Source organism: Glycine soja, chromosome 13 (assembly GCF_004193775.1).
Source record: "Glycine soja cultivar W05 chromosome 13, ASM419377v2, whole genome shotgun sequence".
In the NCBI taxonomy this organism is placed as follows: Eukaryota; Viridiplantae; Streptophyta; class Magnoliopsida; order Fabales; family Fabaceae; genus Glycine; species Glycine soja.
The window spans coordinates 11,281,457-11,297,958 of NC_041014.1; the positions used below are offsets into that span (position 1 = coordinate 11,281,457).

General features: G+C 33.9%; 1 protein-coding gene across 1 annotated transcript; it reads right to left on the minus strand.

The window, feature by feature from the left end:
* Positions 1-11,326: 11,326 nt before the first annotated feature.
* LOC114381798 (flavanone 3-dioxygenase 3-like) lies at positions 11,327-13,570 on the minus strand. Its single transcript, XM_028341016.1, has 4 exons — positions 13,266-13,570; positions 12,537-12,760; positions 11,991-12,321; positions 11,327-11,864 (listed from the first exon to the last, which is right to left on the minus strand). The coding sequence occupies exons 1-4, from the start codon at positions 13,515-13,517 to the stop codon at positions 11,616-11,618; spliced, it is 1,056 nt and encodes a 351-aa protein (XP_028196817.1). The 5' UTR covers positions 13,518-13,570; the 3' UTR covers positions 11,327-11,615.
* Between the last annotated feature and the right edge of the window lie 2,932 nt (positions 13,571-16,502).

The following is a 16,502-nucleotide window of genomic DNA, read 5'->3' on the forward strand; positions in this document are numbered from 1 at the left end:
AATTGGTTTTTAAGTTTTTCTAAAAGACATAACTCTTCTAATGGTTGTCTTGACCAGACATGAAGAGTCTATAAAAGCAAGGCTTTGTTTTGCATTTTCAATTAATTCATTCTTTCAATCTTGAATACTTTTCCAATCAATCTCTTACAATCCTTTACAAGCCTTGAATCTCTTTGAACTTCTTCTTCTTTGTACCAAAAGCTTTCTGAAGTTTTCTGGTTTTCTAAACCTTGAAAACTTGTGCTATTCATCTTTTCATTCTCTTCTCCCTTTGCCAAAAAGAATTCGCCAAGGACTAACCACCTGAATTCTTTTTGTGTCTCTCTTCTCCCTTTTCCAAAAGAACAAAGGACTAACCGCCTGAATTCTTTTGTGTCTCCCTTCTCCCTTGTCAAAGAATTCAAAACGACACAGTCTGAGAATTCTTTTGATTCTTCCCATTCCCTAATACAAAAGTGTTCAAAGGACTAACCGCCTGAGAATTCTTTTGTATCCCCATTCACAAAGTATCAAAGGTTTAACCGCCTGAGATCTTTGTCTTAACACATTGGAGGGTACATCCTTTGTGGTACAAGTAGAGGTTACATCTACTTGGGTTTGACTGAGAACAAGAGAGGGTACATCTCTTATGGATTAGTTCTAGTGGAGGGTACATCCATTAGGGTTTCAAAGAGAACAAGGGAGGGTACATCCCTTGTGGATCTTTTCTTGTAAAAGGATTTTTACAAGGTTGAAAAGAAATCTCAAGGACCGCAGGTCGCTTGGGTACTGGATGAAGGTACGGGTTGTTGCCGAACCAGTATAAAAACTCTTGTGTGTTTGTTTCCTTCTTCCCTACTCTTTTACTTTCCGCTGTGCATTTAATTTCCACTTTTAGTTTCTGTTAAGTTTCTCTTCTACTCCTTATTCTCTTAACAACATAAGTAAAAGCCTTAGAAGAATATTTTTTTTAATTAGTAAAGGTTTAGGAATAATTAATTCAACCCCCCTTCTTAATTATTCTGAGGCCACTCGATCCAACAATTTATGCTTTCAAAAGACGACAATTTCTTCATTTACATTTCAAAAGGCTTCAATGTCTTCAGTCATTTGTGCTTTCAAAAGACGAAAATGTCTTCATTTACATTTCAAAAGACTTCAATGTCTTCAGTCATTTACACTTTCAAAAGACTACAATGTCTTCATTTATATTTCAAAGACTTCAACGTCTTTTGTCTTTTATAGGACTCAATGTCCTTGTTTGTGCTTCATAGGACTCGACATCCTCTGTTTCTGTGCTTTGAAGGGGAAGAAAAAGAACTTCAGATATCTTCCACTCTATAGAACTTCAATGTCCTCATGTTTCCTCGGTTTCACTTCCTTGGTTTTCGCCAGTTGCCCGATCGAATAGCAAGATCGCTCGAACGAAATTAGTGTCTTTATCTTTACTTCCCTTTTATTTTTGTCGCAACCAACCCTTTGGCGGGGGCACGAAAAGACCAAACTCAGGGGCCAAAGCATTTGTCTCCGCGGGAGAAAACAAGCAAAGTCGCCACCAACGTTTATTCGAGGAAAACGTCAGAAAAACCAAAAACACGATTATCTGCAGATTTTGAAAATGAGGGTTCAGGAGTTGTTTACGCATGGGGAAGGTATTAGCACCCCACATGTTCGTCACAAGGGACGACAATCTCTAATCAAGTGTGCAAGGCATAACTTCAAAACTATGTATTTTACCTTTTTTGTTTTTTTATGTATTTTCCATTTTTATATTTTTTAAATTTTTGGGGTCGACAAGGGTGTTGCCCTTGCTCCTATGTATCCTCAGGTGCGATGAGGAAATCAGACCCATGTAGTTATTTAAGTCTGAAATTTTGTTGGTTAAATTGTTTTTATCTTTTTTAAAAGATTTATTTTAACCAAAAAAAGTCGTTTAAGGCGTTGGACCTCGAAACGATCTTTTGATTTTTGAAAAGAGGAGAGAGTCATTAAGGCGTTGGATCTTGAAACGATCTCTTGATTTTTTAAAGGAGAGAATCGTTAAGGCGTTGGACCTTGAAGCAACCTCTTGATTTTTTTTTATGAAATAAAGAAGTTTATGAGTTGGTTTTATTTGGTTTTTTGCTTATTAATCTTCAATTTTTTTAAGATAACTTGCAGCGTTAATGACCGGTTAAAATTTATTTTACATTGATGAAAAAAGTTTACGACACAAAGGATCGGTCGAAACTTATTTAAACAGTGATTAAGTGAGATCGCAACACAAATGATCGGTTGAAATTCATTTAAACAGTGGTTAAGTGAGATTAAAACACAAACGATCGGTTGAATTTTATTTTAATGGTGATTAAATGAGATTACGGTATGAATGATCGGTCAAAACTCGCTTTAAACAAAGAAAATATCACCGATAATCGAAGAAGGAGATGAAGATGCACAAACAATAAAAGGGACCCCTAAGGGTCCATAAATCAAATTCAAACCCTTAAAGCAAGCATGAACCGGATGAAGAACGAAGAACGAACGATGAACAAACAAAGAACGACTGAAGAACGAATGACGAACGGTGTAGGAATCAATCGCGAATGTGATTCGGCCTTGTTTTCTCTTCTTTCTTCTTCTTTTCTCTTTTTTCTTCTTCTTTCTAGACCTCTGGACTTCAATGAACTCAGGGACCTTTTCTTTCAGCCTTATCACGCCTATTTATAGCAAAAAATGGCATTTGAGATGAAGGTAGCTCGCCCAGGCGAGCAAATAACTTCATCTTGAAGCAACCCTGCTCGCCCCGACGAGCTGGTTACTTCATCATGAAGTTATCTAGGAGGCTCAGGGGCTAAAAAATGCCCCAAAAGTGACCATTTTGCCCTCTTTATGAGTATTTTGCACATTTCCTTCCGAAACATCGAAAAACCTTATAGAATGCGTGACAGTAGGTGTTAAGCAGCTCAATTCGGCTCGCAAGAATCCAAATGTTTGCAAATGATTGTCCCCGGATGAAATTAGGGTATGACAATTTCCAATAAAAGATAAGTAAAAAGGGGCAACTGTCATACCCTAATTTCGTCCGGGGACCTTCATTTGCTAACATTTTGATTCTTTCTAGCCAAATTGAGCTACTTGTCACTAGTTACCATGCAATCCGAAAGGTTTTTTGATGTTTCAGAAAATAATACAAAAAATACCCAAAAGGGGTATTTGGAAGCTTTTTCTAAACCATGGCTTGCCCAAGCTAGCCTCTGGCTCGCCTAGGCCACCAAATAACTTCATGGTGAAGTAACCAGCTCGCCTGGGCGAGCTGTCATGACCCCAAATGCTTTATTTTGCTATAAATAAGCGTGAAGAGGGGCTGAGAGGGAGGTTCTGAGGTCTAGAGGTGAAGGATTGGAGAAAAAGAAGAGAAAAGAAGAAGGAAGAAGATAAAAAGAAGCTAAATCATTGCCGAATCACGACTGTAATCGATTCATACATCGCTCTTCATTCATTCTTCGTTCTTCATCCGGTTAGTGTTTGTCTTTAAGGATTTGAACATGATTCATGGACCCTTAGGTATCCTTTTTATTTTTTTGTGCATCTTCATCTCCTTCACCTATCATCGGTAATCGATTTTCTTTTGTAAAGTAAGTTTTAACTGATCATTTGTACCGTAAGTTATCTTTTAAAAAAAATTGACGGTTAATAAGCAAAACCAAAATAAAACCAACTCATAAACTTCTTTATTTCATCAAATATCGCTAGAAATCGTTTCAAGGTCTAACACCTTAACAATTCTCTCTGCCTTTCAAACTTGAGAAGATCGTTTCAAGGTCCAACGCCTTAACGACTTTCTCCTCTTTTCATAAATCAAAAGATTGTTTCAAGGTCCAATGCCTTAAATGACTATCCCCGCTTTTCAAAAAGGCGAAACATTGTTTCAAGGTCCAACACCTTAAATGACTTTTGTTCGCAATTAAAATCAATCTTTCAAAAAGCATAAAATCAATGTAATACATAAACTTTTAGACTTTAAAGAACTACGTAGGTTTGAATTCCTCATTGCACATGAGGATACGTAGGAGTGAGGGCAACACCCTTGTCGACCCCAAAAAAATAAAAAATATAAAAAGGGAAAAGAAAATCATTTTGAAGTCAAGTTTTGCACACTCGATCAAAGGCTTTCGTCCCTTGTGACGGGCGCGTGGGCTGCTAATACCTTCCCCGTGCGTAAACAACTCCCGAACCCTCATTTTCAAAATCCGCAGACCTTCATCTTTTTGGTTTTTCTAACATTTTCCTCGAATAAACGTTGGTGGCGACTCCACTCGTTTTCTCCCTTGGAGACAAATGCTTTGGCCTATCCATTTTGGCCTTTTCGCCCTCCCGCTGAAGGGTAGATTGCGACATCTAGATTAGACTGGTACGAGAGATCAAACAATATCAACCTTTTCTTCCATATGCAAGTTTTTCTTTTCTTTTTTTTTCCATTTTTTGGGTTTTTCTGAATCTAGTATTGATGTTGCCAAACTGCTCAAGAACCTACTAACCAGTTAATTGTATTGGCGTTATTTCATGCTCTTGCCTTCCATTAAAAGCTTTTTTCAATCGGCGGTAAGGGTGATAAGGTTTAAGAAAATGTTGGTGCCAAGTGTATAGTGTTTTTCTTCCATGTTTTTGTTGTATGTAGCTTGTATCTTTTTCACAAATAGCGCATGCATGATGCTTAACACTTTATCCACTTAAATTCAAATATGTTGGAAAGTCATTAATCATACAAAATAACATTGCACGCAACTTGAATATCTCATTTTGATACCCATCATACATGGCAACCCCCTCATCCCATAACTTTCTCAAGTCTTTAATCAACGGACTGAGATAAACATCAATGTCATTTCTTGTTTGTCTTCGGCTGGATATCATCATAAACAACATCATATATTTTCGCTTCATGCACAACGACAAAATCAAGTTGTAAATTACTAGCAAAATAGGCCAGGAACTGGGCTGACTGCTTGAATTTCCATAGGGATTCATTCCATCAGTGTCGAGTCCAAGCCTAAGATTTATTGTCTCTTTTCCAAAATCAGGGTACAAACAATTAATCTTCTTCCACTATGAGGAATCATTTGAATGACGGAGCATTCCATTCCAGTTTCTCTCTTTTGCATGCCATGTAAGGTCTTTTGCGTCATCTCCATTTGCAAATAGACACTTAAGCCTTGGAATGATCGAAAGATACCATAACACCTTCACTGGGGGGCCTTTCTTTATGCTTTCCTCATCCCTACTCTCATCATCATCCTTTACTTTGTATCGTGATACCCCACACTTCAAAAATTTATGCATTTCTTCAAACTCATGTTTGTATAGTATGCAATCATTAGGGCATGCATGTATTTTCTAATACTCCATACCCATTAGACACAATATCTTCTTCACTTGATAATAACTTTTTGGCAATGTGTTATCCTCTGGATGCATGTCTTGCACTACCTAAAGCAGGAAAGTGAAGCTTTGTCACTCCACCCTTATCTGGCCTTGATAACCAAACTTAACACCACCGACAATAGCGTCAATGACTTCTTGCACCCTGAATACAAAGGCTTTTTGGAATCACTTTCTAATGTATCATACACAGGGGCATGTGCTTGCTGAAAAGACTCTTGTCCAAGATCACAAAGCATATCCTCTAAGCGATATCCCATTTCCACATCAATCGATTCAGTTTAAGACCCCCTCTGCATGTCTATCAATTCACCATGTCGTATAATTCTTTATAATCCCATCACACAGTAGATGCTCCCGTATGTCATCTAGTACTTGTCGTCTCCCATTCAAACAATTTATACAAGGACATAAATATTTTCCATCCTCATCCAGTTGACTTCTTTCATGGACGAAATCCAAGAACTGTTCAACAACTTCCTTATACGTAGGAATCATGCGACTTGCATTCATCCAACTTCAATCCATCTATTTAAAAACTATGTGATACTCACAAATATATTCCATGCATGAAAATCTCACTTTTTTCATTAAAGGTGTGGCCCTATCCCATTCAGGAAGACATTTTTTTTATAGTAGATTCATATGTAAAACTTAACTTTCTTTTCTTAGATATGACTTCGGCAGCATTTCGCTTTGATCTCCAAGTACATGACATGAAAGCGGTCACATGAATTCCTCGACAATCAAGTGTGCACCCGGAGAACAGTGAAATGCACTATATCGAAATTTCATCAAATTTAAGAAAATAAAGTTAACCTATACGTATGAATCTATTATAAAAAAATTACTCTTCCCAAACAGTCCAAATGAACAATTCAAGATTCAATACAATGATTAATCCAAATTGTTCAAAAGAATCATTATATTGAATCTCAAACGGGAAACTAAGGTTCACTCATAATGAGCATTAATTGTATATAAAACAATACTCATTAATGACATAAAACAAGTTATAAAAGAAATTGAAAGAAAAAAAAAAGCATCAAAAGTTTATGAAAAACATTTGTACTTGTGATGATGGTCGATCACTAACAATCTCCAACAACGAATGTGGTGATCACAATACAAATAGGAAAACGAAAAGTGCCTACAAATTACAATTACAATTTTACCAACAAGAAGAAATAAGAAACTCAAAATATAAGTTTTAGTAAATACATAAAGTTTAAGGAAATACAAGTTATAAAGATATATAGACATTCAATAATATAATTATTCAAACAAAATATGAAAAAGTGGGAATCGTGAATAGTCTTATAAATGGATCAAATCTTAATCTATCTTTTTGATTTTTAATAAAATTAAAAATGGTAATATACATATATATATATATATATATATATATATATATATATATATATATATATATATATATATATATATATAGGACCTTCACAGGAACAAGAAGATTTAATGGGAAATATCCTAAGATTCTTAGGGAGTCTAAACCAAAAAAGTATTAAAAAGAAAATCAAAAAATCATTGTTAGAATTTCATCTTTATCCAATTTGAATATCAAAATAGTAAATATGGGTATAATTCAATGGGTTAGGTCCATTTACTTTTTGTTAATCTTTCCCTTTTTAAAATTCTTACACTTTTTTATTTTAATTTCTTTCTTGACTATATTCTCATGAAATTCTATGTTTACTTGATTATATATATATTACTAATGATTCAATAGGATTTAGTTTGGTATTAAACCTAGGAATCCTATATCTAAACCAAAATGTGATTTAAAACTTAGTTGGAGGTGTAAAACATGCATAAGAAAAATGACAACCTATGTATATTTTTTGTACTTAGCATATATATAACCTAGCAGCATCTTATGGAAGAATATGTCAGAGAAATATATAAGAACCAAAAAATGTTAAAGGGGTGAAGGGGTCAGCTACTACCTAAATTTTACCCCATTAACCACCTATTAGTGCATTCTTGTGTGAGAAATTTATAGAATGAGTTGACAAAGACAGTCATTCAAAGACATGCAACTTAATTTTTGTGTATCACAATATGAACACTCATCTTAGTCTATCCTTTCCATCGACAAAGACATTCATTCAAATAAAGGAACTAATGACCAATGATAACTCAAAAATAGAGTTTTTGGTTTGATTTTCTAAGACAAACATGTCCCAAAATAGCCAGAACCAAAACTTAGCAAGAAAACTCATGCAAGAAAAATATGGTATGGTCAATTTGTTTTGAGTGTTATCTGTTACACATTTGAACAGGCTTAATTGCTAGTTGAAGTAAACAAGTAACATAATCAAAACCTTCCCAAATACATGAACAGGTTTACCTCCTAGTATCTCTAAACAAATAAAAACATCCAATTTCATTAAAAGTTTGAAAACAAAGGCAAGATAACCTAAAGAATTAACAATAAATCTCATAAGCATGAAACCAAAGGCAAGACATATATGGTGGGTATGATCTTAAACAAAAGAGGTGAAGAAAATGGTAAACACACACTAAGAAAATGAAAAGCTAGGGAACCTGAAATTGGCGGCAATGGCGATGAAAGTTCTGGACCGGCAATGAGAAGCTAGGGCTTCCGACACAGTGATGACCAATGACCAACGACAGCAACAAAACTATGACGAAAAGGACAACTATGACGAGCACGGCGGCTACGGCAACATTGGAAGCAACAACAAGGAGAGGCCATTCGACATGAAGCAGCACTTTGGACACAAGGAAGTTTGGGCACGAGACAGAATGAATCGAATGAGAATGCAACTTTTGGGTTATTTATAATTAGGGTCAATATCGATTTTTTAACAAAACATGTTAATATTGATTTTTCAAAAAATCGATATTAACTAAGTCATCTTATTTACGAATATGTCATTGCATTTTTATTAACATCGATTTTATTAAAAACCGATATTAACGTTGCAAGTTAAAATCATTCTTTGTAGTAGTGAAAAAGTTATATTATTTAAGTATTAAAGAGTATTTTTATTACGGGAATTCTTATTGTAATGAAGGACGTTAAAGGTGACCGAGTGGAGCAAGATAGGGTCTCGCATATGATGGGTCGTGGGTTTAAACCCCTACTCGTCCCTTTGAGTGGGGTAAAGGTAAATATCTCTGGAAATGCTCTTTGCACCCGGAGGCTTTCTATGTCTTGGACTGGGTGTAATCCCCTCGCCCTGAAGCTGATGAAAAAAGTTGTATTCTTGTCAATAAGGAAAACTAATTCTAGAAAAAAAAAGAAGTTGTAATTTAACATTAACTCGGTTGATAAATAATCAATGTAAAAAACACTTTCCAAATTAATGTAAACGTCGCGTCCCAATATTACAAAAATCTTATTACATCACATATCACATTGATTTTGCAGGAACAAACATACGTAAATTATCAATGTATTTTTTTTTTTTTGTTCTAGTGTAATATAGGACTATATCCTGTACAAGCCTCTTCAATGTGATATCTTCATCATCTTGAGTTTCTTGAAGATTGAGGGACGTTTGAGCAGTCCTAGACTGATGTGATCCAATATTAATGCTAGTCGTTGGTGCTCTTGGCGTGTGACCTCGACTGTCTCTTGTTTGTGTATGATTTAACATGCAAAGCTAAAAGCATTAATGAAGTAATGAGTAAATAAGAATAATAATATAAAGTGATGCATGTACATCGATCCCATCGACAACCATCGAAGAGAGAAAATGATTCTGTCAACATTTAAGGTGCTTTACTAACCTTCTGAGCCTCATGTTTTGTGTATGAAACAAGATATATTCTACATTGGAAACAATGGAGTGCGAATTGAAAGTGGAGGAGAAATAAAAGCCAATGAGAATGAAGTAAAGAAAATTCAGCCAAAAATATAGAGAAGAAAGGATATATAAAGGGAAGAGAGAAATGTGTCATACACTTAAAAGACAAATAGAGTAATGACATGAGCATGACTTCAATTGTCTCATTATCAAGCATATATATATAAATATTATATTATTTCTAAATATACTTAAATGAAAAGTTTTTTTTCCTAGGAACTTCATGTTTAATATCCTCCTGATAGTACGAGTAGAAACAGATTAAGCCATGTCAAGCTTTAGTATGTTTAATCTTAGCTTTCACTATAAAAAGACAAAACTTAAGAATGACTTATTTATATGTGGTAGGCCTTTTATTGAAGGCTTAACTTGATTTACATAAAATTTTAGGCCTTGATAGAATATTATTTAGCAATAATTATTAGTGACTCATTTTGTTCATAATTGACATACTTTAAAGATTGTTTTTTTTTTTTTATCATTTTTAACTGAGTTTTGCGGCACTGAGTCTCACGGGTCAAATGTTGAGCTTTATTAATTTTTTACATTTTTTTTATCTTTATACTATTTTATTGTACAAGCCATAACTTCGTACAGAGTTCTAATTTGACTGGTTTTGTCTTGTTTGAAAGCTAACAATGAGTTCTACAATTTTATGTCTCACCAGCTCAACCTAATTTGGACGTTTCAGGGATCAAATATGAGATATAAAGTGACTGTGTGCACTTGGATTTTTGTGTTTTTAGTATTTAGGGCTTTATTTTGTAATTAGTGGTCCAATTACTCTTTTAAAAATGGGTGTTTAGGGATTTAATTAGTAACCTTCTGTGGTATTAAGTGAGCCCACATTTTCTATTTTTCTCTTATAATAAAACCACTAAAATACTCTTTGAGGAGAGACTTTTTACAATTTTCAGATTTCAATTAAGGGTTTTGAGGGTTTCTTCTTCCTCCTATTCTCTTTGAATCTTTAATTTTGGTTGCAATTCCTTCAAGGGACTCAAACTTATGGTAAATTTGAGTTTCTTTGTGCTTCAAATTTGAATTTATGATCTATTTTGTTTCCCTTTTCATTTTTTTCTTTCAATTTTCTGAGTTCAATGCGTGATCATGTTTAGATTAATTTGGAAAATTGAATTGAGATTAGGGGTAATGGCGATTGCCTAAACCAACATGCAATTGTGCTTGAATTCGGGGAAATTAGAAAAAGCGATTTCGTTCTCTTGTGTTTCAAGAATATCCATATGAGATTATTATCTCATGAACGCATATTGAATTGCATGATCTTACGTTTCGTGCTTCAATTCTAGAACCGCGATGATTTACCTTAGTGTTGGATCCTTGAGTTGCCTTTAATCGAATATGTTTTCATTTATTACTCAATTTTGTTTGTGTTTTCTTAATTCTGTCATTAAAACAAATTCCCCTTATTTCTGAATTAAAATTAGTATATAATTAATGAATTGTTTCTCTCAAAGAATGATCTAGAGTCATGAATGCTTTTGATAGTATACCACTAAATGCTGCCACACTTAACTTAAAAACCTATTTAAAAGCTTATTTTTTAATAAGACCTATAAAAGACTAGTTAGCCTATTGGCCTAAGTAGGACTATTAACATAAATAAACTTATTGGTATCTCTGTACAACTTTTAAGTTATTATGTTACATATGCACATATATTAGACTTAATATGCTTTTTTAAAAGTCTATGACCTAACCCGGCCTTTTACTTAAATAGAGTTTTTAAAATATTTAAGCTTGATATTTTACATATTAGTCAGGCTAGCTAGCTAGGTCGTAGGCTCCTAGTAGACCTCCTAACCTATTCTCCCATCCTTACACAAGAAAAAGGCTAGGGGATGAGGAGGAAAATTACAAAATATAGTGTTTTTGGAACACAAATATTTTATACCTCAATTTTATAGCGTTGGTGTGTTTGAAGATCCATAACAAAAACTTTTTGTTCAGTTGATATAATGTCCAATTTTATTCTAAAATTCTTGTAATAAATTGTAGTTTGATCAAAATGAAGAATAGAGGAAACATATAGATATAACAAGTGCCACAAATAAGTTAGAAAAGTTTGACTTGTTCGTATTGATTCAAATCAAATAATACATAACATCTTATTAACATCATGACACATGCATGTGTGTCAGAAATAGTGTATACGTAATGAGTGATGATATATATCTTCATATATTGTGCATTCTGTCAACACATTTTTTTCTTTATTTTTTTTATCACATATATATTATTATATATCTATATTTATCTTCATATTCTCTTTTTCCTTCAATAGGTGTAAATTAGATATCGGATACCACCACTAATCTTTTCCCTTTATTAATTTTAGCTTCACACAAGTCTTAGTTTATCAAGTGATGATTGCACATCGATCTGATCGCCCCCATTTGCTTCCAAGGATTCTTTATAGGTCATTCCATGGTAATTTTGTGGGTGTTCTTCATCAACAAACTCTACGCCCGGGCTGATGAATTTGTCCAACGCAGGTCCATGAAGGGTGACCACGGATATCCTTGGCACCTTATTGTTGTTGACAATAACTCGATGGATGTGACTCTTGTACTTTCCATTGGTTAAGACCTAAGTTCAGGTTGAAAAAGAAATTTGTTAACAGCAGAGGACGGTGTAATTAAATTTGCTCAAGTAACAAGAAATTAAATAATTATCAATGCTAAAGGAGTTAAATAAAATTGAATAAAAGTATACCTCAAGATGATCACCAAGTTGGATGAGTATGGCATGATGGGGAATATAAGCATTAATCCATTTTCCTTGATGGGATAGGATTTGGAGGCCACCATCTACATCTTGCACAAGTGAAACCACAAAGCCAGGGTCAGTGTGTTCGGGGATACCAATAGCCCCCTTCGATCGAGAATTGGGTGGATAAAGGTTCATGGCCATCACATCAAACCCTGACTTTAGGTTGAATTCCTTTTCTATGTAGTTTTCTTCAAACCCTAGGGTTTCAGACACTGCCCTAGCTAATCCCACTACTATTGTCCTCATTGCTCCATGATATTCTTCTAAATTTTTGCTGATGCAAGAAATGACCAAAAATAAAATAAAACATAATTAAGGAACATCACAATAAATATTAAATAGTATTATCAAATTTACAATAGACAATTATTTGAACACAATGAATATCGTGGTTGACATATATATATATATATATATATATATATATATATATATATATATATATATATATATATATATATATATATATATATATATATATATATATACCTAATTCCTGATGAATCAGAAGGAGCATAGAACTGGGGATGTGCGACAACCTTGAGATATTCCCTATTTTCCCCGGCAGATGAGTTTAGGTCCCATCGAATTTTATCCGATGGGCCATTTTTGCGGTAGACCTTTCTTTCATCTATGGTTTTTGGATCAACGTAATCAGCAAACCCCTTTAGAACACTGTCCAACACTTCATCTGGGATGGTGTGGTTTACCAGCTGCATCCATATGAAGCAATTATCATATATATTGAAACATGTTATGTCATATGAAATATGTTTTTTTTTTTATATGTAGGAATTAAAATAATGCTAAAAAATTTATAATACTCACATTCTATTTAACAAACTAAATTATACCTCGTTAGTATATAAAATATATTTAATTACTTGTTTGGTATCTATACTTATAAAATCTCTTTAATTCTTATACTTAAAATCATTTTTTTTAATTTGTACATATTATTTTAATCTCTTTTAATTCTCACCGTAAGTACCAAAAAGGAAATGAAATTATATTTGTAGAAACTAAAAATTAAGATTTAAAATGGTATGCACAGGACTGAGATTTTATTTTTTTAAACTTTAGCAACTAGATGTATAATTAAACTTATGAAATATTTGAGGTGTAATAATTTTAAAAAGAGAAAAGCAGCCATGCATGTCATATATATGGTATAATAAATATATAGAAGTATTCGAGGGCTCAAGAGAGTTTAATTACATAGAAGAAGCCATATTCCTGACATGCTTGACGGAGGTTTTCTAGGGTAAGAAACCGTTGAACAGGGTTATTAGAGAATAGTAGAGAGTAATCAACCGTGGGTATTTCATCATCAGAAGCTGAATAAAGACCAGCATGGTAATGATGACCTACAACTGCTTTCTGAGAAGGAGCATCGTAGTAATCTGGGGCATTCAATTTAGGTTTGGAAGAGAGTTGTAATTGGGTTAGAGATGATGTTATTTCAGCCATGACAAATACTAAGGTAAGCAAGAGAAAGCTTTGCCTATTAAGTATTATATGCAATTAATGTTTGTAAATGCATGAACATGGCCTTTTCCTATATATAGGGCCGGGTGTGACCGTGCGAAGACCTAGACTTTTGTTCATATTTACATATATTATCCAACTACGCTTTTAATAGTATTTTCTTATCCTAGGTATAACAAATATTATCATGTGTCATGGAGCCAATTTGTGCAACTATAGGCATTTGATAATATTTTCTTACCGTATAACGCGGATTTCTCATATATATCATAATACGTATTCACGTGTTAGTTAGAAACGACAAACTAATACTAAGTAGATGAAATATAAAGGAAACCTCCATACATCTGACGAGGTCATTCGTCTTAAGTCATCGAATTAAATAATTAAGGCTGGCTAAGAGAAAATTAAAAAAAATGTATTGTTAAAAAATAAAAGCAACTAATTATTAAGCATGTTGGTTAACATTTAATAATTGATAAGCGTATTCTATCACATTTATAAATGATTTCGTTTTATTTGAAAAGCATCAATTTATTATAGTTTTTGGGAATTGCTTAGTTTTAACTTTTAAGGTCTTTTTGTCAAAACAAAAACTTTTAGAGGGTGTTTGGATGACAGGATTTAAAATTATGAGGAATTTTAAATTTTAAGAATTTCAAATACTTCAATTGAAATTCTTTTATTTTTAAAATTTTGTGTTTGGATAAAAAAAATTAAAATTGTGAGAATGAAAAAAATGAATGCAAAGAGAAAAGAATATATGGTTGGTGTGCTAGTTATGGGTATCCCCCTATGTCCACACTCAATCAATGTTTCACCAGCTCAAACGATGTTTTTTGAAGAAGAGGATTATCGGCGTGAGGGAAGAGTCCCGAGTTCGAGAACGAGATTTCAGAAACTTTTAAGGGTAGAAGAGAGAACGAAGGTTAGTAAGAAAATACGCGAACGTTTTAGAAAATTCTTCTATAAGAAGATAATCTCAATTTCTCACTGTTTAGAAGGAAATTGAAATACCACATTTTTAGTTGTTTAAAATTTTGTTTTTAAAATTTCAAAAATTTAAATTATTCATAAAAAACATCTAAACAATGAATTCTAGATTACTCTCGTGGTACACAATACAAGTTGTTACCAAAAGAAAAAGAAAAATGGTTGCTAGCGAGTATAATTGTTTTCCAATACTAGTCATAATATGCCTTTTGAATGCTAATACTAAAAGCAAAGTCATGACATTGGGTTTATACTTCTTACAGAGTGCTGGAGCACAGTTTGCTCAAAGGGATCAAGTGGTTCAACCAAATAATCCTATTTCATAACCTAGTAGGACTAGCAATGTACCAAATAGGGAGTAGGCCTCACCTAGACATGAAGCAGTTGCTCAACCAGCAGAGTCCCATGTTTTCCCTCAATCTAGGTGACTTTTGCTTTTCAATTTTAGTGTACTTGTGATTGTTGAGTTTCTGTTATTGATTCAGAATGTGAAAATTGGATCTATCTATACATAGAGAGATCAACAGAAAACTAACTACAACAGTTAATCAATCATGGTTAACTATTAACTAACCAAACAAAAGTGACAGTTGTACAAACATAGATGTCCAAACCAAAATACAAAGAGAAGAGTAAGATACTCTAATACCCCTCCACAAGTTCAAGGTGGGTGATTCTGAACAAAGTAAGAAGAATCACACACTTTGAGCTTGGATCTCTACTAAAAATTGGTAGTAGAGAAGGCCTTGGTAAGGATATCAGCATACTGCAAATGAGCTGGAACATACATAGCCTGAAGCAACTTGTTAAGCACCTTTTCCCTGACAAAGAACAAATCATGCTCCATTTGCTTAGTCCTTGCATGCAAAACCGGATTATGAGCAAGGGAAACTGTACTTTTGTTATCACAATGGATAACAAGAACTGTGTGTTGAACCTGAAGTTCAGATAAAAGATATTGGAGCCAAGATACTTCAGTAGTAACCAATGCAAGACTCCTATATTCAACTTCAGTGCTGGACCGAGCCACAACAATTTGCTTCTTGGACCACCAAGAAATTAGATTAGAACCAAAGAAAACACCACCTTTAGAAGTGGATCTTCTGTCATCAGGGTTAGCAGCCCAATCTGCATCACAGTAAGCTAGGATGAAGAAAGGTTTAGGAACAGACTGAATGTGGAGACCCCAAGTAAGAGTACCCTTTAGATACCTTAAAATTCTTTTGACCGCTACCCAATGCTCCTTACAAGGATGGGTGAGTTGGGGGAATGGGAATAATAGGAATAGAGGCTAATGGTAATGATGATGACAACAAATTTGTGACTTATTAGGAGAAGGTGGGTGAGTTGGAGGAATGGGAACAATAGGAATAGAGCCTAATGGTAATGGGGATGAGGATAGATTTGTGGCCTTGGATGCAGTAGAAAACAAATCAGGATAGGGAAATATGATTTCATTAAAAATCACATCCTTAAAGACATAAATTTTGCCATCAGAAGATAGACGTTTGTACCCTTTATGCATAGGAGAGTATCCTAGAGTGCCAAGTGTTGGTTGAGACAGTATTTACAAAAGCTGAATTAACAGGAAAATGAGTTTTTACAATGGAAGACAACAAATCAGCCTTAGAGGTAGACTTGGCAAATAAGTTTGAAGAGGTAGAATTTGACAACAGCTTGGTTAATGTTTACAAGCCATTAGATCCAAGATGTCCTTTGAGAAGAATCTCATCGGATCCCTAATATTTAACAAGGAACACATTAGGGTGAAATTCAAGGGAAAATGAATTATCCCTTGTAAATTGACTAACACTTGGAAGATTTCTAGAAATGGTTGGAACATGCAATATTCTATTGAGAACTAAATCACTAGAATGATTATAAGGAAGATGAACCAATAGATTTGATGGCCAGACCTTGACCGTTGCCTACAATCACTTGATTGGGACCCTCAAATGAAAAACACTATTGAAT

What these genes read in the sequence shown, in the direction of transcription:
- LOC114381798 (XM_028341016.1), bottom strand. Translation starts at nt 13,517, where the DNA reads ATGGCTGAAATAACATCATCTCTAACCCAATTACAACTCTCTTCCAAA. An exon ending in AGGAATATGGCTTCTTCTAT is followed by an intron (nt 12,761 to 13,265) that starts GTAATTAAACTC and finishes ATATGGATGCAG; the next exon opens with CTGGTAAACCACACCATCCC. An exon ending in AACTTGGTGATCATCTTGAG is followed by an intron (nt 11,865 to 11,990) that starts GTATACTTTTAT and finishes ACCTGAACTTAG; the next exon opens with GTCTTAACCAATGGAAAGTA.